Source organism: Cupressus sempervirens, chromosome 1, assembly GCF_028749045.1.
Source record: "Cupressus sempervirens isolate cs-2001-9-10 chromosome 1, ASM2874904v1, whole genome shotgun sequence".
Classification (NCBI taxonomy): domain Eukaryota; kingdom Viridiplantae; phylum Streptophyta; class Pinopsida; order Cupressales; family Cupressaceae; genus Cupressus; species Cupressus sempervirens.
The window spans coordinates 474,537,658-474,565,382 of NC_143118.1; the positions used below are offsets into that span (position 1 = coordinate 474,537,658).

The window sequence follows — 27,725 nt, forward strand, 5'->3', positions numbered from 1 at the left end:
GAGGAATTGATCAAAAGAGCTATCCATTTTGTAATTTCAGTTAAGTTCCTATTAAAGCCACCTATGGTAAGAAGGGAACCTCCCCTATTGCTGAGAGGAGAGAGAAATCTCATGATATGTTTCCCAAAGTCACAAATTTTTAAGTTGTTGTCAATGACATACACAATTTTTAGCCAACAACTATATATATATAAAGATTCGTTAGAAGTAAAATGAAGTGTTATTCATTCACTTCAGAAAGATAAGAGCTACGCAATATCCATCATCAATTGTAAGAGAAACAAAGACAAAGGTGGAAATTCAGATTCATATTTAGAAGTGAAGTAGGTGCTTTGCTTTAGGGTTGATGCCTTCTGATAGTGGAAGCTACAACTTCCAGTGAGTTGGTGCTCATAAAAGTAGGAGGTTGGAGCCTCTAGTAGGTTGGCGCCTACAAATCATTGTAAAGAATTAGTTAATATAAAAGAAATGATTTTCTTTGGTTTTCTCCCGCATTGGGTTTCCACATAAACATTGTGTTATTGTGTTCATGTGCATAATTGTTTATTTTAGTATTTGAAGTTTCTTGCATGGATAAAAGTTTTAACTCATAAAAGTTATTATTATATTGATTCTTCCCCCCCTCTCTTAGTATAATCATGTGGTCTTCACATCACATAACTTCTTTGACAATGTTAAATCTCAATAAGAAGGTCAAGGCTAACTGTAATGCTAGAGAACTGTAAATGAGGACACTACAAACAATAGTAGTATCCTATTCGCAAAATAAACAAGGAAAAAGTACAATTTAGTTATTTCAATTCACAAGTGAGAATATTTCAGTAATGACAACGGTCACTATAATTGTTGTTTATCACTCCATGTATAAATGAAAAGTTTTATTAATGTAGTATCAATGTAAAAGTTATCAGAAAAAAATCTTGCAGACTGAAACCTTTCCTTCATGCCAATTGTTTGATGAATTGGCACCACTAGAGTTAAGATGGCCATTACTACAACAATTTAATGATATTAGCATATTTCTTCTAGTATTTATATATAGATAATTTCAAATCATACGTAAAAAATAGAAAATTACATCAAGTGATTGAGGAGAGATTCTAGATGTTCTACTTCCACCCTCATAAGATTTGTTCTGCATGTTTCTAGTTGACTTCAACTTGATTTACACCACCACAGGTCTTTTCTTGGAGGGTATGGCCATGGAAATAGAGAAAGATGTCACTCTCATAGCTAGGGTATCAAGCTACTATAAGGTAGCCTTCTCCCCAAGGAAGAAACCATGGAGATGGTGGTTATGATTATGGTGATGTTGGATCCATTGGTTTGGAAGCACCATTTGCATACAAGTTTTCTAGGTTGACTCTTGCAATTTTGTCAATTAAGCAACTGAAAAGGAATTGGAAATGTCACTGAGTTCTGGATAAATGATACTCTTTAGTTGACATGGCTGATCCAATTGGAGCAACTTCTAAGTTGATAAATCAAATGATTTTTCACTAACTCTTTCTGATTATAGTTTAATAGCTCTTGTAGGTTAATGTTTATTTATAATGTTGTTATGTCTGGTGATTACACATGAACTATTCACTTTTTTTACATGTTTGAAAATTTGAAAGTATTGTTATTGACTTAAAAAAATAAAAAAAATTGTAAGGAGATTTGTGAAGTCAGGTTTGATTTAATTCCATTTTCTTTTTTGCCTGAGTACAAATGTATTTTATATTTGATTAATAAAATTTATTTTTTAAAATTATTTTATGATACAAGACGATTCCTACTATTCTTTCTTCTCATATCCTACCAAAACATCCACATACATACCCATACATTTGCAGCAAAAATCTCCCCATTCCCTAACCAAACTACATCTTGTACCAACAATTGAATAACAAAAACATATACTATTAAGCCCTATTATAAAAAATGGGTACATCGAGCAACAGCTAGACAATGATAGCATTTCACTCATTGGACTTCCAGTGCATCATCTCTTCCCCGGATTCGCTCAATATTATTCCTCCCATTTGTCCACCTTTCCTTTCTTCCTTCACAATACCGACTCTAGCTGAACCTCCACTAAGCTCCCAGCAAGCAATGAAACCTGGACCTTACTTGTTTGTTTCCTCGTGCTCCTTCGATCTTTTGCAAGCTTGCGCTTGTCCATTTCACATTACTCGACATAATAAATCTATTGCATCCACATAGTCTGTGCTTCCTCCATATGCTTTATCACTGCTTCCGAGGAGTCGAACACAATGAATGGTTGAAAAGCATCCCTTGCACCCTCAATTCTTCACCATTGTCCTTCACTGGTTCGAAAGCCCTCTCCAATTTTTGCCTTCTCTAGCCAATTTAACACCCCCACTTACCAGACTGACACAACACACAATTCGACCATCCTCCTTGCTCATAGAAAAAAGAAAAGCCCACCCACAAAAAAGAGAGGAGATATCCACATTCGTCCTCAAACGAAAATCCCCTTCAATAAACTCAACTTGAACAACTTGCAAAGAAAATGAACGAAACCATCCTCATCTATTTTGAAAACCTTTGCCAAACATCTTGGTGAGATTTTGCTTCCTCTTTAGGGTCCGTTAGAAAAAAGTTAGCCTCCATTTTATACCTTAAACCCTGTCCGCTCTGTTGTTGTTGCTAAACAGAGGCACACCCCCGTGGGCCTTTAAATTTTCTTGCCCAATCTAGAAAGTTCATTTTCTTATATCTCGAGGCATGACGCCACTTGATCTCCCTATGGTTTTCTCTAAATTTCCTTTAACCTGTCACATGCTTGCTAGCTCTTTTTTGTGCACCTTTTGAAAGGCCTAACCCATTCATCATTATTTGACACTTCCCCTCCACAAATAGACATGACAAGTAATTATGTTCACCAAATTGAAAATTTCACTCTATCTTTCTAAAATTTTCTACTATCTTTGTTCGATCATTTAAGCCAACTCCCACATTGGCCATTCAATCAGCCAATGCATTTCCCTCTCTTAGGATGTGAGTAACTTTAAAATCTACAAAATTTCCCAATAACCTTTGAGTCTTTTGATGAATTTATCCAGATACCATGAGTCCATCTTACCTTTAGTTATCCCGTTAATTACTAACTGGAAGTCCCCTGCAAATGAATTTTCTTTTCCTCGCACTTTCTTGCCAACTGAAGAGCGAAAATGGAAACCATACATTATGCTACATTCTTGTTTCCATCAGGAAGATGTTTTGCGCCAAGAATAAGAATATTGTCCTTTGCATCTCTTATTACACATCTTGCATCACTTCTCCTTGGGTTCCCTTTGGACGCCCCATCAAAATCAATCTTTAGCCATCCCTCTCCAAGATCACCTACCTTCTCTTTTTTCTCTAAACTCACTAGAAAAGGATAAGCCCTTAAAAGCCCCTGAATGGGCCATATAACAAATATTGTTGTTATTATTAGTATTCTCAACATTTATATCTAGCATAAAACAATGTAAAGATAGATGAATTTGTATAGCTCCGACACTCTACATTTGTATCTTGGAAAGTAAAATCATATGTATTTAGGTTATGTTTATCATGTATAACACAATTAAGATGCCATTGCTGACATGTAATTTATTATTGTTTGATTTCCATGATAAGATATAGTACTTTTCTTATCAGAGTACTTTCAATATGTTTTTTATTATATGAAGGGAAAATTCAAATTCACATAAAAATTCCTGACATGCATACTTAGTTCTTTTAACCTTAACAACTTGGTTCTTTTATTTGCAGCCGCTTTCTTCAGGGTGCAGGTACTGATCCCGAAGATATTTCAAAGATAAGAGAAGCTCTAGCTGAAAGGAGAAGCTACTGTGGACGAATACTCAATTATAAAAAGGATGGAACCCCTTTCTGGAACCTTCTTACCATAGCCCCAATTAAAGATGAGACTGGAAAAGCTCTGAAGTTTATTGGGTATGTCATTAGTACAAATAAAAATTAAGCTCAAGCTGGTATAACAATTCTGGTTGATGATTTAAAAACTGGCTCTATTAACTGTATGAAATTATATTTTCTTTCTTAAGTTTTCTATATGTGCATGTGAATACGTTAGAGATTTTTCAATTAGGTCTCTCTTGTATTGTAACTTATGACTTGGAAAAACACAGTCTGCTCAAATTCAACTTGAACTTGGTGACTCAGAAAAAAACTTATCATTACGTTAGAGATTTTTCAATTAGGTCTCTCTTGTATTGTAACTTATCACTTGGAAAAACACAGTCTGCCCAAATTCAACTTGAACTTGGTGACTCAGAAAAAAACTTGTCAAAACTTGGCAAAATTTTGAAATATTAAATTTGAAGAACTAAAATCTACCCAATTTTTCTGTGTAAAAGGAACATTACTTTCACTGAACACTGCAGAATACAACCAAGTGAGGATTACAGTAATATAAAACATAATTAGCTACTCCACAATTATCTAAAAAGAAGAAATAAATTAGATATGAAAATTGAATTCGCAATAAAAGATCAAGGAAACGCTAAAAACAATTTATTATAATCCTTCAAACAAGCACAAAATAGAAACCGTGAAAATTCAATGTCAATCCATTATATTTGTGATCTTTCCATTATATCCATGAACTAGTACAAAACATCGTGATAATCTCCAGTGGAAAATGCATAATAATGTAGGAAGCTTTCATGCAATCTTTTGAGAAGACTACACAAGCATGCAACACTGCAAAGAGAATCTGAACTACAAGCACAAATAATTCTAATATTCACACAATAATTTTTCTAATATATGGTTTATCTTCCATCATCAAACATCATTGCATACACTTCAAATTGCAGTAAAAGGTCCCAAATCACTGACAATTTCCATCATGCACAAAACCGGGTGGAGTTGTCATGTTTTTACAACAAATGCAGGGTGAATTGTGGGATTGCATCCATGAACTAGTACAAAACATCGTGATAATCTCCAGTGGAAAATGCATAATAATGTAGGAAGCTTTCATGTAATCTTTTGAGAAGACTACACAAGCATGCAACACTGCAAAGAGAATCTGAACTACAAGCACAAATAATTCTAATATTCACACAATAATTTTTCTAATATATGGTTTATCTTCCATCATCAAACATCATTGCATACACTTCAAATTGCAGTAAAAGGTCCCAAATCACTGACAATTTCCATCATGCACAAAACCGGGTGGAGTTGTCATGTTTTTACAACAAATGCAGGGTGAATTGTGGGATTGCATCCAAAACAATGCTTTCTTTATTTGTTTCCACAAGGGTTGTTTTATGCAGTAGCATTCTACTGTCATGAATGAAGTTGGGGGAGTTTTACAACTATTGGAAGGGCGTTTGCATATGTATGCCACAGCTAGTTGTGATCAGTGATTTTCTCAGATCAAACTTGTGATTTTGTGTTGAAGCTTTGGTGATTAAGTGGTCAATTTATACAAAAAGATGCCCACGCATATTTGGGCAAGTGGCTTGGTAGCCTAATTTTCTTACAAAAATTTGTAAGTTGGTGATTTTTTGGGAAACTCTTTAACCTGATTTATTGTAGGTGCCATGAGTCAATAAGTTTGAACAAACATGTTTTTAAAAGCTACTTGGTTAAAAAAATTTCTTTAATTGAATGTACAATTTTACTCTAGAGGTTTTGATCCAATAGTTTCTAACGTGCCATTTTTTTTAGTATATTGAGCATAACAAGCATGTTTATTACTTTTTACCCTAATTTATTTATATGCATCAACAATAATTTGTATTCGTAAACACTGAGAAAACACAAATGTAAAGAAGGTAGAGAAATCTCAACATTTTGTGTTGTAATGCAAAAATAACCAGTTTTGAGGTTAGCATTCTCTGAGTAGCAAGCCAATAATCCATCATTCAAACATGCATTAAATTGAAGGCATTATCGTTTAGCAATAAGGAGTTCAACACTTGATTCTTTTAATACAAGAAGGTCTAGCTAGCATAGATATATTTAGAATGCCTCATATTTATCCTAAGAAATCGATGACTAATTCATAAGTTTATGCTGAAAAGGTTCACTTATTCTTGAGTTTGACCATTCCTTTGACAATTGTCATTGCAGAATGCTAGTTGAAGTGAGTAAACATACGGAAGGAATAAAAGAGAAGATGGTACGTCCAAATGGGTTACCAGAATCTTTGATTCGATATGATGGTAATTCAAGCTTTTGGAACTTGTTGTTTTTACAATACTGATTACTTCTTAAAGATTTGAATTAGATTAGTTTTCCTTTTATTGACTATGAAGTTAATATAAAGAAGTTGCTAAAAACACATACTAATATAAAACCTTTCTCATAAAAAATGACAGAAGATGGATTATTATGATCTCTTACTGTTAAATTCATGAAATTAAGCCGTGGTTTGTGAATCTGTAAGAAACAAAAACTTCATAGAAGTCTCCTTTGAAGATGTTTACCAAATAGTTTTTATCTTATAACGGTCTTTTCCTAGAGGATCATTCTGATTGATTGTTATGAGCACAATTTTCAAAACTTGTGTCCAACATTTTAATAGATAGTCCAAGTTGACAGAATGGACATGAGAAATGAAGAGTTTAGTCCATGTTGATTGTAGGTCATGAACAATATTTGATCATATGGAATCATTGTTAGTGATATGATTAGCATCTTTAGTTTTTCTTGAGCTATTCAAGGAAATAGTATAACATTATAAATGGTGAAAGATCAAATTCTATATACAGTTAAACACATCTCAAACACAAATTGTAAATTTTCCGAGAGACTAAATTCTGGATGTTTGACTATGCATGATGAGATGTTTTGTATGAGAATTCAGACTATAGAGTGCATACTTTCTTCTCAGTCCTTGGACGTTAATTATTTTTAAAGGCATTCCTAGCAACCAGAGTTTACCTAAAACTGGTCATTCAAATTGCTTGTGTGTTAGCAAACAAGTGACTTAAACTAGATTGTTTGGGATTGTAAGTTTTCCAACAATTTTCCCTTATTGATCAGTGATTCCATGGTACGCCCTGTAGCCATGCTCATTGGAAGGAAGCCTTGTTTTGTGCAGAGAATGCATAGATTTTATGATATATCATTTTGCTAGATACTGATTTTCTCTCTCTAGAAGGTCAGATTGAATGCCACTTTTAAACAAATTTAAAGACCTCTTTAGCATTGAATATCAAAGGTTTCTAAATAATGTAGCTACTCATGTTTATCTCAAGCCTTTACTGTTTAGGAACTACATTGATTAATACTTGTGTGCTTGAATAACATGTATCCCTACTTATTTTTGAGAGATTCAAATTCTACCACATTCCTCTAATGTGCGATTCTTTTTTTATATGGTGCAAGTTTAATTAAAGGTGAAATTTAAACAGAATAACACTGCTTTTATGCATAATAACGACAACAGGATTTAAAGACAAAAATCGTAGATGTTTAATATGACTTCATGAAATTAAATTACACACTAATAAAAATGTTGCTTGTAATGCCTTAATTAATTCAGAAAGAGTCACATTTGGTTATTTCCAAGCACATTGCAACCTATCCAAGCAAGATCAATAAGAAGTGGACTACTATGTTACCAAACATGTCAAAACTATACTTAAACTGGTGATAACATAATAGTACTCATGTTTACAACAAACAAAAAATCTATAATGTGTGAGTCTTTAAATGTTCCGTATATATTCTTTGTGAAGTTACAGATATCATGATTTAAAACCTAAGTTACCATATTCGCTCACCTATAGACAAATTCAGAAGTTGATTCACTGTAAATTCAAATTCAATTTGAAGTCATGTCAAATTCGCTGTTTGACTGGTAAAGTCACTGCACATTTGGCAAAAGGGACCCTGATTGAATTAAGGACTATTTTAAATGAATTTTCTTTTATGCAGTCGAACCTAGGGAGACTTTTGGTGACGTTGATTGACTGTAAGAAGAATTTGGGCGCAATTGATTAATTTTATTTTCTTTTGGACAACTCGATATTTCCGAATTCTTAATTCCATATTTAGCATCAACGTGTGAGATCAGCTGTCATTGGACCAACGAGTTCCAAATTTTCAATTTGCATTTATATTGTCTTGAAAGGATAATATCTTGGTTGAGTTTTTATATGTTTTCTGGAATATGTTCATGATTTTTGCAAGTAGCTGTTTTGAATATGTTTTGTTTATAATATTGATCATTAGTTGATAAATCAAACAGAGAAGCAATCTCAAGTTATTCATGGTACTAGCTCCTACAGGTTGAGCCTTGAGATGAGTGTTGCAAACTAAATCTTTAATATATATAGGTGGTGTATTTTGCTAAATTACTTCAAAATTAGCGTAGTGCTATACGAATGTATTTGCTACAATATATATATATATATATATATATATTGTGTGGACGAACCCAAAACGAATCCGAACCTAGCCCATAAAACAGATGATCGAATGTCGAACCCGCAGCCGAACTAGAATTTGAACTGACAGCTTTAGTTTAAAACCATTCAAATAACATAGGGATTCAAAGTCATATGAACACACCCCTTACATTGGGGTCCCATGGGGAGGGGGAAGTGATTGCGATGACTTATTAATTCTGCCATGTAATTAATTGCAACCTTGTACAGAATTTTAGGCGACAATAAGTACCCATGCCTTAGTGTGTTGTCACCTAACTCCTATCCAAGCCCATTTGTGTTTGCAATACTAAAGATTCGATGCCATACTTTGCTTGGTGATTCAAATAACTGTCCCAAACTAAGTGCACTTGATTTCTTGCCTGAATCAGTGTATTGGAAGGTCAATGGTGCATAGGGCACCCTTGATGTGGTCAATGGTGCTTCGGGTGCTACTGATCCACCAACTCAGGTTCAATTTCAAATATGTCGGTGCCAAGTTCTCGCCAGTTGTTCCTCAATCCCAATGTCTAAATATTACCATTTCAAGTCTTCCTAATTCATGAGATACCATGAGAACTCTTTATTAAAAGAACTGTCTTAATTCATTTTCACATTATGGATATCCAAGGGACATCAAGCGTATCCTCATATCAAGGCATCATTTCATGCCACCATACCTTAAAGCTCTCTTCAAATATAAGCAATGTTGAGAGGCAAGTTACAACAATTTCCATGCAAGAACATTTTCATGATTGATCTCCTTTATGTAATGTCATGTTACTGCTCAAAACATGTGATCACATCCAAAGAGCATTGCTTCAACAAGTTTGAGGTATAAGATTCAACATTCTACTTTAAAGCTTCCATTTTAATTGAGTTACATTTCAATTTCATGGCTAATTACAAAACTAGGGTTTGACCTAGGCAAACCCCCATTAACCCAACAATTTATCTTTGTTGTATGTGGATGTGACATATTGGAAGACATGGGTATAGAAGCAAAAAGAGAAGACCAAGGGCTACAAATTGAACTTTCACACATTCGAAATAACACGGTTGACGTTACCCCTCCTAGTAGTGTTTGACACTTTTCTAATGAAACTTTATAGGAAGATTCTAAGGAACATCTTGATTTTGACATTACAACTTTCATATGCATTTGACATTTCTAGGTCAAGATCACCCCAATTGGCATCGACCTCTTGATTGTAGCCTAAACTCTAGATATAGCTTCCTGTTTGTCTCCTCTTTTTAGATTTGTAACCTCGATTCGCGTATTTGTTTTGAATTTTTCGATGCATGTTAAGTACTAACAATTTAAAGATAAAAACAAGATTATATTATAAAAATGCAGGTCTTTAATGCGTAAAAACGGGTTTTTAGATATTAATAACAATGCTTTTGGCTTGGAATTTGCCACCCTTGTGTTTCTTAATAAAAATGCTACCTTGGAGAGGTTATAATAGGCTTTTTAGATGGAAGAACATATGTTTTCTCTTTTAAAACTCAAATGCTTATCATAGAACTCACTAATGGATTTTTGGAGGGCAATAAAATATGTTTCTAACTTTAAATTCTCAAATGCACAAAAAACGTTTTAGTGGGTTGAAAATCCCCATCTTTATGCTTTTAAGTTATTACTCAAGTTAAAATACATAATAATGGGCTTTTAAAATGAAAAAACATGTGTTATTGGGTTCAAATCCCCTACTATAAAGCCTTTAAGTCATTAAAGATTTATAATAACGATCTTTTAATATGCAAATGCATTTAAAAACCCCACTTACACATGTCAAGTGACATGTTTTTAATTAAAAATATGTAGTTGTATTTAAAAAGTCCACCTTTATGTATCTAGGACATTTAATATGTGACTATAGTTTTCAATAAAGTAACATGATAATAGACTAGAAAAAGCCTTTTTTCATTAAAACATAAACAAATATGGTCAAATCAACTCAAAATGAGCTGAAATTTGAAAATGGGGGTCAAAATCTACTTTATATATTAATAATAGTTTTATTTCGTGCAATTACCAATAAAAAGCCCACTTTTGGAGGATTTTTTGATAAGATGTACTGTTAGTATGGGAAACCCCACCTTTTCCTTTATAACTTAAGTTAGACAACTCTGTTTGAGGCCTAAGATAGCACAAAATGAGCAGAATTACAAGGGCTATTAACCCGAGGGAAAAAAAAGATTTGAAAACTATTAACAAGAAATGGAAAAATGAAGAATAACTTGAAGATATCCAAAGATCGAGTGCTTGCAGTCAGAGAAGAAAACTTGTTCGAACAAGTATTTAGGGGGATTAACTTGACAAAACCTTAAAAAAGAATGCATAAATTACGCTACATAAAGCACAATTCAAGGATGACGAATTGCCTTTATGACACCTTATGAATGCATTGAAACATGGAGGGTACACCTATGAATCCATGAGAAAATTGTGTGGGTTGCTCCAATTTTGTGATGTTGAAATTGAGGACAAGTAGTGGTACGGATCATTGTAGCAATGATATTTATCACTTTAACCGCATTATAGATTCTTGTAGCAAAAAAAAGTTTGAAACTACAATGTAATATCAGATCAATGGTAATCCTTGGATGGAAATATGCCTTTAGAATAAAGGTTATTTTTCCTCAACTCATTTTTCCAGTATTTACTTTTTCTAGGGAAAAGAAATGAACACAAAATCTCTATTTCAGAAATAATTGGTATTAGATACCATGGCAAGAGATGACAATGAGCTCTTATTCCCTTTTAATGGACTTTTGATGGAAGATAATTAAATTTTCTCTGTTTCTTTCCTCAAAATCTTACAAAAAGCATATGTTAAAATAATGTCACTACACTATGTCAAAATCTTACAAAGATTGCATTTTAAAATAATTTCATTTTTAGATCCCATTTCTGGCAACATTATTTTATCCTCTTTTTAGAGCACTTTTGAAATAGTTAAATGTAAGTTACTCTTCTTATAATACAACATAAAGTTAATTCTCAACAACGAAGTTAAATTATTTAATTAGTTCCATTATAATTCCCCACTAGCGTACAGAAAATTACATGTCACTTTATTGGCCAATTTAATAATTTACTTGTCTTTTAAATTTTTCTTTTTCAACAACTTAACATATAATTATGTAATTGTTGAATTATTTCTGCACATCCAGCCAAAGTTACAAAAATATTAGAATGAATAAAAAAATGAATTCCAATTATGCCAAAATATTCTTAAGCACTCAGAAATTAGCATGCTTTTGTAGGACATTCAAGGATTATTATTTGTTTTTTGATAACTTGTCTTTATTGCTATCCTTGATTTGTGTCGCGTGCTCTCTTATTGTCCTCTTACCTATTACCAAATCAATGGTAGTCTATTTGTTCTTCCAACAACTACTCATAAGGTGACATACCCAATGAGCTCTAATGGTTGTTGCAGGAAAATACAACTAATAAACATTCTTCTCATATGTTCTAATAAGGGGTGATATACATCCATGAATTATACATTAATCATTCACCACTATTTACTTCTTTTAAAAGTAATAGTCATCGCTCACTAAAAATATATTTGTTTCTCACATTCTACCACATCTTAGCTTTCAGTTCTCCTCAAGTTTACCATTATGCAGCTTTAAAATGTCTAACAAAAAACCTTTGAGCTTTGCTCAATGATATCTATGATACAGATACTATGTGAAACCATGATTAGGAATTTCTACTTGTTTTCATTGAATTATTTTTTAACCAATCTGCGTTTTGATTTGACTTTCATTCTGATTTTGATCCATTTTTTTTGTTTGCAGCTCGTCAGAAAGATATGGCTGTAAGTTCTGTATCAGAGCTTGTGCTGGCAGTAAAAAATCCCTGCTCATTTTTTGAATCTATAAATCGCCCAACTATGCGGAAATCTGAAAGTGCAGTACATCAGATGCATAAGGAGCACATAGGAAGGATGAATAATGGAAATCCAAATTTTTCTACTCCAGATCGACGCAAATCTTCTTCAAGACTGAGTGCAGTTTTTGAGGTTGGGAAGAAAAGAAGGAAATCTAGTGTTCGCTCTTTCATGAGGTATGTTCAGACTCAACTTCTTACGTGGAGATTTGTAAGAATATATTATTACTCTTTCACAATATAAGAAATTATTCCTTCTCTTGAGAATTTGAAATAGTTTTGCATATAACATAATCATTTAAATCTAAAAAATAAAAATAAAAACATTATCATTTAAATACTTTAGTACAGTTTAAATATAAACAACCAGAGAATGGTTCATTAGATAAACGAGTTACACAAATTAAAGATAGATTCATGGGTTACCTTTTGATCTTTATATTGAGCCTTTACCATTCTCAGCTTAACAATGACATAGCCTTGATTTCTGAACAGATCAGAAAGAGAGACCAATTTGATAAAATAGCTAATAAAAACCTCTAGGAACTTATGTTTGCCAAATCTAGGAAACATTGCAAGAGCACAACTTTATGGAACCTTCCAGTCTTTTACTTGTAACTATTTTCAAATTTATTAATTATTTAAATTTTTTTGGACACAAGTAATAACAATCCCAATTTGTATTCAATTTGTGATTACTCAGCATTCAACAAATCATTTGCAATTTGAAATAAAAAATAATTGTACTTTGGCTCCAAATATGAACACAGACCAACAATGTAATATACATAATGATAAAATATAAATTTTGGCAATATTATAAGAGATGTTAGATGGTTTTGTTATTTTTTGGTTCGAACTCAATGCATTTTTCAAATAACCACCCTTGAATTTTTTCTGAAAATATAAGATGCAAGATATGAATTAATAAAGAGTAACTTGCTGATTGCTAGCTTCAGATCACATGTATCATAATAAACCCACATATGCAAATGCATCCAATAAAAGAATAGATGGAGTAGGGGTTTATCACTATTGCCACTCAATTTGGTACATTATTGTCATATCCCATTATTTTGGTCAAAAGAACATAACATGTAAATAAAAAGACAAGGAGAATAAGCATACCTTGTCATGTATACATTGTTACTAAATTTTCACGCATGTTAAAATTTAGTTTAATCATTGCAAAAGGTTTTATCTAAGGTACATATCCCTTTGTTCCCTATATTCAGGTAGTACTTATTGCAAAACATTTTCATTATATATAGAAACCAAAGCTAATATATCTTTTGTATCAATCATCATGTCATGTACAATCATTTATCTAATTGATGGAAATGAAATAATATTCTGAATGTAAATGTATCTCCCATACAAGGTTGTAAGAGTAGGCTCTATCGCTAATACTGCCTATTCTATAAAAATGTAAAGAACATGAAATTAAAAAAGAATAAATATGCAGAGGTTCTAAGGGAACCAGTCATTGCCTGTAATGACTGGTTGTGTTGTCTATCCTGATTGTGTTGCCTTGTCCATTGTTTTGAGTTATGCATCCAAGTTCACCAGTTTGTGTCCTGCAAGCATAAAGGAAATGAATTAGATCCAATGGATCTAAGCAATGTCTGTGCCTCATCTTATGCATATGGATCCTACTCTAGCTGTCATGTTGTACATTTGCATAGAATTGAAAGAAATATAAACAAGAGGTCAAACAACTATTTGCCAAATCGGAAATCACATGAGGATAATCTGCATAGTATTAACTGGATATGAGCATTAAAGGGACATGTACTCTATGAAACCTTTTGTTCATATTACCATGTTATCATGAGCATCAAAGCATCACTCAAAACAAAGAGCATTAAAGGGACAAATTATCTTTTATTTGAAACCTTTTGTATCAATTCATTTTAAGAAAAATATCAAAGTATATCATGAAGAAGACACAACTCAGCTCAAACTGACAAATGGAGGTGCATAATGCAGTTTCAAAGTGTTATAAGAAGGGCACAATGATGGAAAGATGGATACATCAGGGGTTTTATAAGTGCAAAACAAAGCATGTTAATGAACAAGGTATGACAAGAGATTGGTAGCTCTTTAAGTGTTACACTAAAGTTATGCATGGATCAGTCACATGAGGGGCAAGTGCATAAAGAAAGCAAACAACTTGGCAAGTGCAACTATTGAATGGACCAGCTTGAAGATTGTAGAGGAGGATCTGATACTGTACGGTTGGAAAATGGAAGCAGACCAACCAATAAATTAATAAAGGGGGAAGACCAAGATCCACCCCTTTGGATTAGGTTTAACTGACTCAAAAGGAAGTATCAATGCAAACCAATTAATAACTTAGGTTTATTTCCCTCTCACCTCCCACCTTAAGAGGGTTTTAAGTATGAAGATGAATAATCTAATGCTGAAATGTGAAGTATTGAAATGGAAAAGGGGAAGATGATATAGCTCACAAAATACAAACTTGAAATCGGATTGTCAAATGATGTCAGAAACTGCTGCATCATAGTATTTGCTGAAAATTGCATGATAGACAAAACCCAGAAATTGTTCGGCGATCTGTCAGGGCCGAATTGGATCATCAAGGGTGACCTTTTCACTGTTGATGCATCAGGGGCGATCTGATCGGCCTTGATGGAATGAAATGATGCTGATTTTGATTTCACAGATTCAAAGAAAGACAAAAGGGTATCCATATCCACAACTTGTTCATCAATCCAAGATCCAAAACTTGCCAAATGAAGAGTTTGTTTGTTTGTTGTTGGAGGGGTTTGCCTCAGCCAAACTCTAGTTTAGGAATTAACCATGAATTGAAATAAAGATAGAATGCTAGCAAGGAGTAGTGTTAGATGAAGATCTAACATAAAGCAATGTAAAACAATGAATATGCTCTTGAATTTGGAATGTAATCAAATATGTAGATGCAATAACTTGACTCAACTTCAAAAACTCTAGAAAGGAAATCAAAACCTTCATGAATGAATGTGTTTGATATTCATCGTATGAATGTAGATCTTGAAAAGATGAATGCAGAAGATGTAACAAAGGATCTTGTGTATGAAGGGAGATCTTGAATGTTGAAAATGCAATAAAGGATCTAGTACAAACTCCTTCAGTGGCTTGAATACATGAATCCTTATCTTTGATGAAGAGATGGCTTGAATGACTTGAATGCTTGAAGAATGCTTGAACACTTGAGAGCTTGAGCTCGAGTGCTTTGAACACTTGATGATATGCCCAATGGAGGAGATGGAAGGGCTTATAAAGGGGTCGGAATTGACTAACTCCCGCAGACCGACTTGCCTAGGAATTAACACCCCAAAGGTGTCCAGACATGGGACCTGAATAGAGGACCCAAAATAGGGCCCATTAGGGTTGCATTGTATCCTTAATTGGTCGGGGGTGCACTGCGTCCATGACAATCAGGGCCCAAGACCTCTAGGATTCATCTGGGATCCCAAAATAGGTCCTGGATCCCATAAATTAGGCATAGAGTCCGAGATATAGCTATTTCGGTGTGGAGAGCAGATTCCAAGTGATTAAATGAAAGGAAGGGAGGACCTAGGAGGATAGATCCTATCTGAAGCTTAACACTATGAAAATATGCGCTTTAAAGAGGATCTACTAGGTCTTACCCCAACTCCACCTAGGAGAAAAGTGTACAAAAAGATAGGGGGTCAAGTTCTATAGATGGCTTACAAAATGCATCCTTTTCTATTGTAATTAAAGTTAATTAATTGATGATATATAAAATTACTTGGTCATTTAAGGCTTGATTGTACGTCATTAATATTTTCAGTTTAAGTGAGTAGTGAAAATAAATGTTGGTGGTGACTGAGGAGCAAGTGCATAAAGAAAGCAAAGTAAACAACTTGACAAGTGCAACTATTGAATGGACCAGCTTGAAGATTGTAGAGGAGGATTTGATACTGTACGGTTGGAAAATGGAAGCAGACCAACCAATACATTAATAAAGAGGGAAGACCAAGATCCACCCCTTTGGATTAGGTTTAATTGACACAAAAGGAAGTATCAATGCAAACCGATTAATAACTTAGGTTTATTTCCCTCTCACCTCCTACCTTAAGAGGGTTTTAAGTACGAAGATGAATAATCTAATGCTAAAATGTGAAGTATTGAAATGGAAAAGGGGAAGATGATATAGCTCACAAAATACAAACTTGAAATCGGATTGTCAAATGATTTCAGAAACTGCTGCATCATAGTATTTGCTGAAAACTGCATGATAGACAAAACCCAAAAATTGTTCGGCGATCTGTTAGGGTCGAATTGGATCATCAAGGGTGACCTTTTCACTGTTGATGCATCAAGGGCGATTTGATCGGCCTTGATGGAATGAAATGATGCTGATTTTGATTTCACAGATTCAAAGAAAGCCAAAAGGGTATCCATATCCACAACTTGTTCATCAATCCAAGATCTGAAACTTGCCAAATGAAGAGTTTGTTTGTTTGTTGTTGGAGGGGTTTGCCTCAGTCAAACTCTAGTTTAGGAATTATCCATGAATTGAAATAAAGATAGAATGCTAGCAAGGAGTAGTGTTAGATGAAGATCTAACATAAAGAAATGTAAATCAATGAATATGCTCTTGAATTTGGAATGTAATCAAATATGTAGATGCAATAACTTGACTCAACTTCAAAAACTCTAGAAAGGAAATCAAAACCTTCATGAATGAATGTGTTTGATATTCATCGTATGAATGTAGATCTTGAGAGGATGAATGCAGAAGATGTAACAAAGGATCTTGTGTATGAAGGGAGATCTTGAATGTTGAAAATGCAATAAAGGATCTAGCACAAACTCCTTCAGTGGCTTGAATGCATGAATCCTTATCTTTGATGAAGAGATGGCTTGAATGACTTGAATGCTTGAAGAATGCTTGAACACTTGAGAGCTTGAGCGCGAGTGCTTTGAACACTTGATGATGATATGCCAAATGGAGGAGATGGAAGGGCTTATAAAGGGGTCGGAATTGACTAACTCCCGCAGACCGACTTGCCTAGGAATTGACACCCCAAAGGTGTCCAGACATGGAACCCAAATAGAGGACCCAAAATAGGGCCCATTAGGGTTGCATTGTATCCTTAATTGGTCGAGGGTGCACTGCGTCCATGAAAATCAGGGCCCTAGACCTCTAGGATCCATTCGGGATCCCAAAATAGGTCCTGGATCCCATAAATTAGGCATAGAGTCCGAGATATAGCCATTTCGGTGTGGTGAGCAGATTCCAAGTGATTAAATGAAAGGAAGGGAGGACCTAGGAGGATAGATCCTATCTGAAGCTTAACATTATGAAAATATGCGCTTTAAAGAGGATCTCCTAGGTCTTACCCCAACTCCACCTAGGAGAAAAGTGTGCAGAAAGATAGGGGGTCGGGTTCTATAGATGGCTTACAAAATGTATCCTTTTCTATTGTAATTAAAGTTAATTAATTGATGATATATAAAATTACTTGGTCATTTAAGGCTTGATTGTACGTCATTAATATTCTCAGTTTAAGTGAGTAATGAAAATAAATGTTGGTGATGCTTTTAAAGCCATGTGGAGTTGTCACATTGAGATGAAGGGGATTTTGCAAAAGTGGTTAAAGTCCCACGGGAGTGGTGGCAAATAGTTGTGGAGAAGTGTCAAGTGCCCTATTTTGATTTCAGTTGTGGTTGAAGACTTTTGAGTCATTCTAGGGAGATTTGTTGAGTCATGTGTGGAAGGAGTTTGACATTGATTGCATGCCTTTTGGAGCATCTAGAGGGCCTATATTCTAAGCTTTTGGTTTCTATCCAACCCAGTTATGCACTTTTCGGGGAGGAGCAGTTATGGGCAATTGGAGTTGTGATTTGATATAGGCATTCATTGATACTTGTTGATGATTCAGTTTTGGGCAGAGCCTTTGTATTTTCAGCATTGTGCTTTACATTTTCAGAATTATGTCAGATTTGAGTATATATTTTCAGGGCCTCTAAGAACAATAATATTTAGGGCCCTTGAGAGCAATAATACAACATTTTTAGGTCTATCTTGTGAGCTTTTTGTATGCATTTTAGTGATTGATGTTAAGTATTCATTGTATTTCATTCTCTGAAATCTTTAGCATTTTATGTCTCATTCTGCATCCTGGAGTTATAGAGAGCTTTTGTTCATAGGTCAGAAGGTGTGTGAAGATATTTGGAAATTCATTTGTAATTCATATGCTTCTGATGTTTTTTAACAAATCCTATTTATGAAATGCTTATATGAACACGGTATCCATCAAGATTGTACTTCCTTGAGATAGCTATATACGCTTAAGTTGTGTTAAGAAAATTACAGTCTTCATTTAGTATTATTGGTGTATCACTTTGTTTGTTTATAAAGTTTAAGTTATCAAAATCTTCTTCTCCCTTTTTCTATCAGTTTGTTAAAGTTTTAAGTTAGTATAGGTGAAATACCAGTAAAAGATCCAATGAGCCGGCCTAAAATTTAGAGGTTCAACCATTCAAATAGTTTACCCACAAGCTCATGGTTGTTCCCATGTTCTCCAAGAGTGCTAGGTATTCCATTGCTCAGTATTGGGAACACTTTTAGGAGTTAACAGATATGTCTTGCTTAGTAGTTAGTTATCATCTTGCATCTATATTCTTAGAAGCATTCCCATAATGTGCTCATTAATGATGTATCACCACATGCACACGCATCCATACATGCCCATGCATATACATATATACATGCATGCATACTCACTCGCACATACATACATACATACATATACATACATGCAAACATGCACATATACATGACCACATCATAAATGAGCACATCCATATTGAGATCATTGACATATGCATAGATACATGCATACTATAATGATCTCTACAATGTTCTATCATTAGAACATTCTACAATGTATGGATATATCCATGCAACATTATGTTCGGTATCATATTCAGAGATATAAATATATCATCATTATCATCCATGATCGGGGTGTTGATTTGTGGTGACTGATCAGGTAAGTACTATACACTTTTCATAAGGCTTGGAGTTCAAGGCAACAAACAATATTATTTTTCTTAACTTGTCAAGTATTTTTCGAGTTGACTCATCAACCATTTCCAAGGTTGACTCATCAAGTATATTTAGGGTTAACTTGTTAAGCCGACATATGTCATGTAATATTGGCTTATGGTACATTGCATGGGCTATTAAACTCTCACCTATAACTTAGGGGACTAATGAAAATATCCCCAATAGATATTTATCCGATTTCTTTGTCAAAATAATATTCATAACTTAAATTTATGAAGATGCATTACAAACCAACAATATACACCAACAAATTTTTAGTCTCTTAAAAATATTTTATTGCATTATATCTTAGCAATGTAATGTTCCCGTTATAAAATAAATAATAAATCAAACTTTTGTAACGAACCGATTGATTTAATGTATCTCGGACCCATTTTTATTTTGTTTCCGTAGTTTGTGTCGCCGTCGGCTATCTTTGTACACCCTCGGAAAGATTCCCGACGGGTATTTAAGCACGGCTTGTAGGTAGTCTATAGGCATGCTTTTGGATTATTTTTCTCTGTAATGCGAATTCCTGTTGGAGTTCTTTATAATTTTCCATTTCGGAAGTGAAAGATCTTCTCTATTTGGCTCGTGCAGTTTCGGTGGGATTCAACCCTCACCCTATTCCGTTGTTGCATGTATTAATTCGCTTGGATTTGGCAAATCGGAGCATTATCTTTTGACAATTATTAGTCGCATTTGAGTCTCTATTATTGTATGGATTTCATCAACATTTTCTGTATTTGTCTATGAACAAGATTGTGTTTCATAATGGTCTCAGATACCTAATGGTGTGTTCTCCCGCACTACTCATTCCGCACCCGTACGACCCTCATCCATCCATCTGTGCTATTCACACTTCATTGTACGGCTTGAGTTTTCTGATTACTATACAGCCTCCTAGTTCATCCATACAGCCTCCTTGCATATTGTACGACCATCTACTTGAGCTACATTTGCTGCTGGGCCGAAATTCCCTTCAGGCCAAGTTTGCCTCGGGAACACTATAGTGGTATCAGAGCGCTTCGATCTTGCCAGCTTGTGGATAGTGAATGAGAGTTTATAGCCAGAAGAGGAGCACACATTCCCTTGATCGAATGGCTGACAAATGGGAATCGACCGCTGCCAAACTTGTGGCACTACGGAGGGAACTTGCCAGGAATCAGGCACAGCTCATTGACACGTAGCGACTCATAGAAGAAACTCTCAAGAAGTTGGTGGAGAATAAAATATCCGGAGAACAAAATGGTCACAACGCGGACTCGGTGTCGGGTAAATCAAACTCTTAGCCAACATGCTTTCATCCTTCCATGCCGACTTTTCCACCACAGATAGAGGCACAACACAGAGGGAGACAACCAACCTTTGAAGAGATGAGAGAAGACTGGAAGAATGCAAATCTTGAAGAAGATATATCCTACAAGGACTACGCAGATCTAAGAATGAGATATTTGGGACACGAAAACAGAGGATACTTTAACAATGATCTCAAAAGGAAGTTGAGTAAGGTAAATCTGTCTCCATTTCATGGATCGGGTTCCATATTTGTGCAAGCGTGGGTAATGAAAGCTGATAGCTACTTCCAGTTGAATCCTATGCCAGAAGAAGCAATCAAGTTTGCCGCGCTGCACTTGTGGCACCACGACACCATCACATTAGGGCATGATCAAATAAATAGTTATGCAGAATTCACGGTGAAATTAATAGAACAATTTGATGGTAAAGATTTGGAGCTCAATTTCAAAGATTTGGCACAATTGAGACAAATTGGATCAATCGATCAACTCATTGCGGAATTTCAAAAACTCTCTGTTTTGGTCACAGACATTTCTGAAAGGAGACGGGTAGTGCTCTTCATGGATGGACAGACAAAACCTCTGAAAGGTTGGGTAAAGGGGTTCAATCCTGCCACCCTGTCGGAAGCAATCAATTAAGCATAGAGTATGGCATCGTCATTGGCATCAGTCTCTCGAAGTTACTCACATCTTAAATTGTTGATGTTTTCGAGGGACAAACCTCTACACAAGAAGCCGTCGTTGGATGAAGCTACCAGACAGGAACTCCGAAGGAAGAAATTGCGTTTCAATTGCAAGGGACCTTGGGAGCCTGGCCACCGATGCCTTGGAAAGAGGAAGATCCATTACATTGAGGTCGTGTCCGATGATGAGGACGAACAAGAAGAAATGTCGGTTGAAGATAACCAACCCTACAATGACACCAACATGGTCAGTTTAAACTATACAGAGAGAATTGTAGCCTTGGTACAACACAGAGGAACCATTGCCCTAGCCAGTAGCTCGAGGTGCACGGTTTTCCATTTATGGGGTACCCTTTAAGGACAAAGGGTTATTGTGATGTTGGATAACGGAGCTACTCTAAATTTCATAAACTCATCCTTGGTAAAGCAAAGAAGTCTACCTATGGAGGTGTACGCAGGCTTTCAGGTCAAGGTCGTCGGAGGGGCTTTTCTGCCCTGCACGCACCTTGTTCCTCAGCTGAGTATCACAATGGCGAATCACACAGTGACTGAAGATTTCTTCATAGTGGACCTTGCTAACATGGAAGTTATTCTTGGCATACAGTGGATGGAGACACTTGACGAATACACTTAGAGTTTCAAATGGATGGACTTCACCTTTGTTGTTGATGAAAAGAAGGTTGTCCTCCGAGGAATGGCAAATGAAGGTCTGAAGGAAGTTTCTATGCATTGGATGGAGGCAATTTTTCGCCACGATGACGTTGCATGGGTTGCGCATTGTTTTATCTTGGCGGAACCTATAAAGGGGCGTCGAACACCTCCATAGGATGATGAATTACAGGATATTTTAAGTAGACATGATAAAGTTTTCATGGATATTCCTCTTGGCATACCACCTCATCGAGGATTTGAACACACTATCGAGTTGGAATCAGGAGCAAAGCCGGTCATAACCACACCATACTGCCATCCCAAGAAATTCAAAGATGAGATCGAAAGGACGATTCAGGAATTGCTAGAGAAAGGATGGATCCGTCCCAGTTCTAGCCCATTCATGTCATTTGTGGTATTGGTCAAAAAGGGCGGGACAATGCGCATGTGTGTGGACTACCGTGCGTTGAACAAAAAGACAATAAAGAATAGATATCCCATTCCAAGGATAGATGAGTTACTGAATGAATTGCATGGCGTGGGCTATTTTTCAAAAATAGATCTTCGTTTTGGATACCATCAGATCCGCATGAGGGAGGAAGATGTGGAGAAGACGGCTTTCCATTGTCACTACGGACATTATGAGTTTTTGGTCATGCCCTTCGGATTGACCAATGCACTTGCTACATTTCAATCATGCATGAATTGCATCTTCAACAAACAATTGCATAAGTACTTATTGGTATTCTTTGATGATCTCATTTATAGCAAGACATGGGCAGAGCACTTGAAGCATCTGAATGAAGTCCTAAGTATCCTGGAGGAACAGTCTTTGTTCGCCTAGCAGTCCAAATGTGAATTTGGTATGATAGAAATATTGTACTTGGGGCTTGTTGTCAGTAAATACGGGGTTCAAGTGCATTAGGAGAAGATTCATGCTATCATCAACTGGCTTCCCCCAAAATTGCTCACAGATTTGCGAGGATTTTTCGAACTGTGTAGTTACTACAGTAGGTTTGTTAAAGGATTCTCTTAGCTCAGTGCACCTTTAACGGATCTGACAAAGAAGGGGTCTTTCCAGTGGAATGAAAAAGCAGGCATTGGAGCGGTATTGATGCAAGATAAACACCCCATCGCTTATGAGAGAAGGAAGCTTACACCAACAGAACGCCTATATTCCCTCTACGACAAAGAAATGTTGGCCATCGTGCATGCATTAACCAAGTTTCGACAATATTTGGTAGGTGCCAAGTTTTTCGTCCTCACGGATCACAACAGTTTGAGATATTTTATAGAGCAACGAGACTTGAACGAATGACAACAAAAATGGGTAAGCAAGGTTCAAGCTTTTGATTTTGACATTGAATTTGTGAAAGGGAAGAATAATGTGGTTGCAGATGCCTTGTCTTGGAAACCCACCATCTGCTCACTAGATTAGATTTTAGCTGGCTGGAAGGTACATCTGTTAGTGGAATATTCCAAAAATACATTTGCCTCTGAAATAATGGATAGCCATACGATGATCGGTATAGAGTGGTGGATGACATCATCTATAAAAATCGGATATATTTGGTGCCAGAATCCAAATTAAAGTAGAGAATCTTGAAGGAAGTGCACGACTCATCCCTGGCTAAACACCTGGGTTTCCTCAAAACTTACAGAAGTCTTCGGGAGAGGTTTTCATGGAAATGACTTAAAGGGGACGTGTTGTAGTATGTAAGAGAGTGTACGGTCTGCCAATAGAACAAGTCCGAACATACTCTACTTGTTGGGCTGCTACAACCTTTGTCGATTCCCGAACATAAGTGGGAAAGTATATCGATGGATTTCATATCAGGGCTTTCCAAGGTGAATGGAAAGGATTGTATTTTCGTAGTGGTTGATAGATTGACAAAGTATGCACATTTCTTCGCCATCCTCCAACCTTCAAGCTGCACAAGTTGCCGATCTGTTCTTTAGAGAAGTCTTTCGTCTGCATGGGTTACCCCGAAACATCGTCAGTGATCGGGATGGACAATTCATCAGTATCTTCTGGACAAAACTGTTTCAGATGGCAGGGATAGAATTATCACCAAGTACAAGTTCTTCGGAACTATGTTTCAGCACAACAGTATGAGTAAAATGGATCCATCTGGGGGAATATTGCTACAATACCATGTACCACATGTCCATCGGAATGGCACCATTCAAAGCTTTGTATGGGTACGAACCCCTTTCATTCATTGACATAGTTCTGGGTGACAGTCGCGCACCAAGGGCGAGGGACTGGCTTCAGGAGGGACAAGACATTCTAAGATGCTTGAAGGAAAATCTACAGAGGGCACAAAATCAATAGAAGATGTACACTGACAGACACAGAATAGAGAGAAGTTTCAAGGTAGGGGATTTGGTCTATCTCCAACTCTAGCCATATAGACAATCCTCATTGAACAAAAAGGGAAAAGAGAAACTGAAACCCCAATTCTATGGCCCCTATCATGTAACTCGCTGCATTGGTGAAGTTGCCTATGAGTTGGAACTTCCAGAGGGTAGCCGTATTCATAATGTCTTCCATGTCTCTTGTTTAAAGAAAGTTGCTACTGACCTTCCGCCACTCAATGAAGAAGGAAAGCTCATTTTGGAACCTACCGAGATCCTCGAAGTACATGAGAGGACCCTATGGAACCGCACTGTGAAGGAATATTTGGTACGTTGGCAACACCTACCGTTGGACGAGGCGACATGAGAGGGCAAGCACATTCTCCAACACTTGGTGTTGCATTTTCTTGAGGACAAGCAAAATTTGGGACGGGAGGACTGTAATGTTTCCGTTATAAAATAAATAATAAATCAAACTTTTGTAATGGGCCAATTGATTTAATGAATCTCAGACCTATTTTTATTTTGTTTCTGTAGTTTGTGTCGCCATCGGCTCTCTTTGTACACCCTCGAAAAGTTTCCTGACGGGTATTTCAGCACGGCTTGTAGGTAGTTTGTAGGCATGCTTTTGGATTATTTTTCTTTGTACTGCGATTCCTATTGGAGTTCTTTGTAATTCGCCATTTCGGAAGTGAAAGATCTTCCCTATTTGGCTTGTGCGGTTTCAGTGGGATTCAAACCTCACCCTATTCCGTTGTTTCATGTATTACTTTGCTCGGATTTGGAAAATTAGAGCATTATCTTCTGGCAATTATTATTCGCATTCGAGTCTCTATTATTGTATGGATTTTATCAACATTTTTTCTATTTGTGTATGAACAAGAATGTGTTTCATATTGGTCTCAGATACCTAACGGTGTGTTCTCCTGTACTACTCATTCCGCACCCGTGTGGCCCTCATCCATCCATCTGTGCTATTCACACTTCATTGTATGGTTTGAGTTTTCTGATTACTGTACGGCCTCCCAGTTCATCCGTACGACCTCCTTGCATACCATACGACCATCTACTTGAGGTACATTCATTGCCGGGCCGAAATTCCCTTTGGACCGAGATTCCTTTGGGCCTAGTTTGCCTCGGGAACGCTACAAGCAATACAATAACTAGCATGCAAAATCCAATCTTAAACATAGTTTAATAGCCAAATTGGAATACTAAGGAAAGAACCTGTAAGCACACATGATACACTTGATGTGACGTCTCCATGGAAAATGCGTTTGTGTCCACTGTCTACCGGCGCGAGGGGCTACGTCCTCACGCTATCTAAATAACTCTTGCAAGAGAGAAATTGAAATTTGAATAAAAAACCAAACATGTTGAATGAATGAGTCTCTTTTTTTAATCCCCAAAGTTGTGACTCTTCGACTCCCTATCTTTTCATCTTATCTATCCTTGTCACTTTTAGCCCACTTTATAATATTAAATTGACCTTTTATAATTATAATCCATGCTTTCAAAGTCAATTTTAATATTATATGAATGTCTTTAAATTTTCTAATGTCCCAAAAAGGGGACATTGCAAATATTCCCTGTAATGTTCCTATTATAAAATAAATCATTATTCAAACTATTGTTAATGGGCTGATTGATTTAATATATCTCAAACCCATTTTGTTTTGTTTCCGTAGTTGGTGTACCCATCGGCTACCTTTGTACACCCTCATAAATTTTTTCTTGATGGGTATTTAAGCACAACTTGTAGGTAGTCATTAGGTATGCATTTTGGATTATTTCTTTTATTGCGAATTCTTGTTGGAGTTCTGGATTTATTAGCCATTTCGGAAGGGAAAGATCTTCCCTATTTGGCTCATGCGGTTTTGGTGGGATTCAACCCTTCACCCTATTCCATTGTTGCATGTAATACTTCACTCGGATCTGGAAAATCGAAGCACCATCTTTTGGCAAATATATATTGAGAGTTATTCATGTTCAATCTTCATTATTTTAGTGTATCTAATGAATTCGGATTTATAAGTTTGTTGCATGATTGGACATTCTTCTTTCCTCCATCCGTACATCATCTGTTTCCCCCCTCTACCGTACGGACAACTTGGCATTCACTCTGTATCCCACCTCACCACCTCATCGTCTCCTTCACTCCACTGTACATCCTCCCCAAAATACCGTATGACCTACATACTTAACTGTACGACCTTCCCACCTCTACTGTATGACCTCTTCCCCATTACCACCATACGACTTTCATACCATACAGACCCACATCCCAGTGCACCCATATCTTCCGTATAGCTTCCTGTAAGTTGCTAGACTGTATGATCTCCATTGTCCTTCCATCGTACAGACTTCCAACCTTACTGTACAATCTCCCAAGATACATACTCCAGTTGCTACATTCATCCCTAGCAAAATTGCCAACCGTACGACCTTCTTGCCAACCCTACTGTACGGTTATTCAACATTTTGTAACTCACCATCAGGTACCTGGATGAATGGAACATTACATTGCCTCCTCAAGATTGCTTGTGCTCAAGCAATCAAAACCAAGATCCCATATGAATCTGTAGGTAGCTTTGTAGCCAAATCTGAAAAACAAATCCTGATGCATTGCAAAGTAAAGTGTCAAACTGCAACCCATCCATCAACCAGATCCCTGGATCCCATGTTAATCTATGAAGTATCGCTGCATCTATAGGTTGTACAATTTTGATCATAATTGCATCTATCTCAAAGTGTGTAGAATTAGAACAAAATCGTCAAAATGCCATAGATACATATGGTCAAATTTGAATCCCAAACCCTGTTGTCATGACCAGTTGATATGATGAGGTAAAAATGTATCAAGGAGCTATGTATAACCCAGTAGACGGTGACGATCTGACCTAAATAGTTGATGTAAGAAACAAGCTGCTCAAAAGCTGAAAACAACACCAAGAACACATCAAGTACCATACTGTCATCATCAATCTGGTGAACCACCAAGTACATAGGTGCTATGAGTAAGAATGAAGTTGGAAAACTATTCCCTATGATTGAAACATAACTCTCATCCTCCACCAAGATCTATTTAATGGCTAATGCATGAAATCCATTCAACTCCTATATGGGTTGAAATTGGGAACCATATTTGGGCTGATCAAAGGATGAGTGATTGTAGTCAATTAACCACACCAATCCTATGACCAAAATGTTGGTTCCTAAAACCGTAGATTGGAATCCTACAAGCCTTGCCTGATCGATGCTGGGATATCCAAGCAGTTAAGGCCAACTTGACAGGATTATTGATGCGATCCAAATTGGTGCAGGGGCACCTATTCAAGCATG

At 36.1% G+C, this 27,725-nt stretch overlaps 2 protein-coding genes across 9 annotated transcripts in view; one reads left to right on the top strand and one right to left on the bottom strand.

The window, feature by feature from the left end:
- LOC149578339 (phototropin-1A-like) overlaps positions 1 to 27,725 on the top strand; it is a 338,062-nt gene that overhangs the window by 64,854 nt on the left and 245,483 nt on the right. For all 6 annotated transcript variants that reach the window (XM_089828327.1, XM_089828331.1, XM_089828325.1 and 3 more), the window contains 3 exons: positions 3,766 to 3,948; positions 6,100 to 6,191; positions 12,219 to 12,486. In XM_089828327.1, the coding sequence (XP_089684453.1) occupies positions 3,766 to 3,948; positions 6,100 to 6,191; positions 12,219 to 12,486 (543 nt within the window). The remainder of the gene's footprint in view (positions 1 to 3,765; positions 3,949 to 6,099; positions 6,192 to 12,218; positions 12,487 to 27,725) is intronic.
- Positions 13,277 to 27,725, bottom strand: part of LOC149578340 (uncharacterized) — a 260,414-nt gene continuing 245,965 nt past the window's right edge. For 2 of the 3 annotated variants that reach the window (XM_089828345.1, XM_089828346.1), the window contains exon 3: positions 13,277 to 13,886. In XM_089828345.1, coding sequence (XP_089684471.1) covers positions 13,858 to 13,886 — 29 coding nt within the window. In that variant the 3' untranslated portion in view covers positions 13,277 to 13,857. The remainder of the gene's footprint in view (positions 13,887 to 27,725) is intronic. The other variant, XR_016364299.1, reaches the window with a different exon arrangement.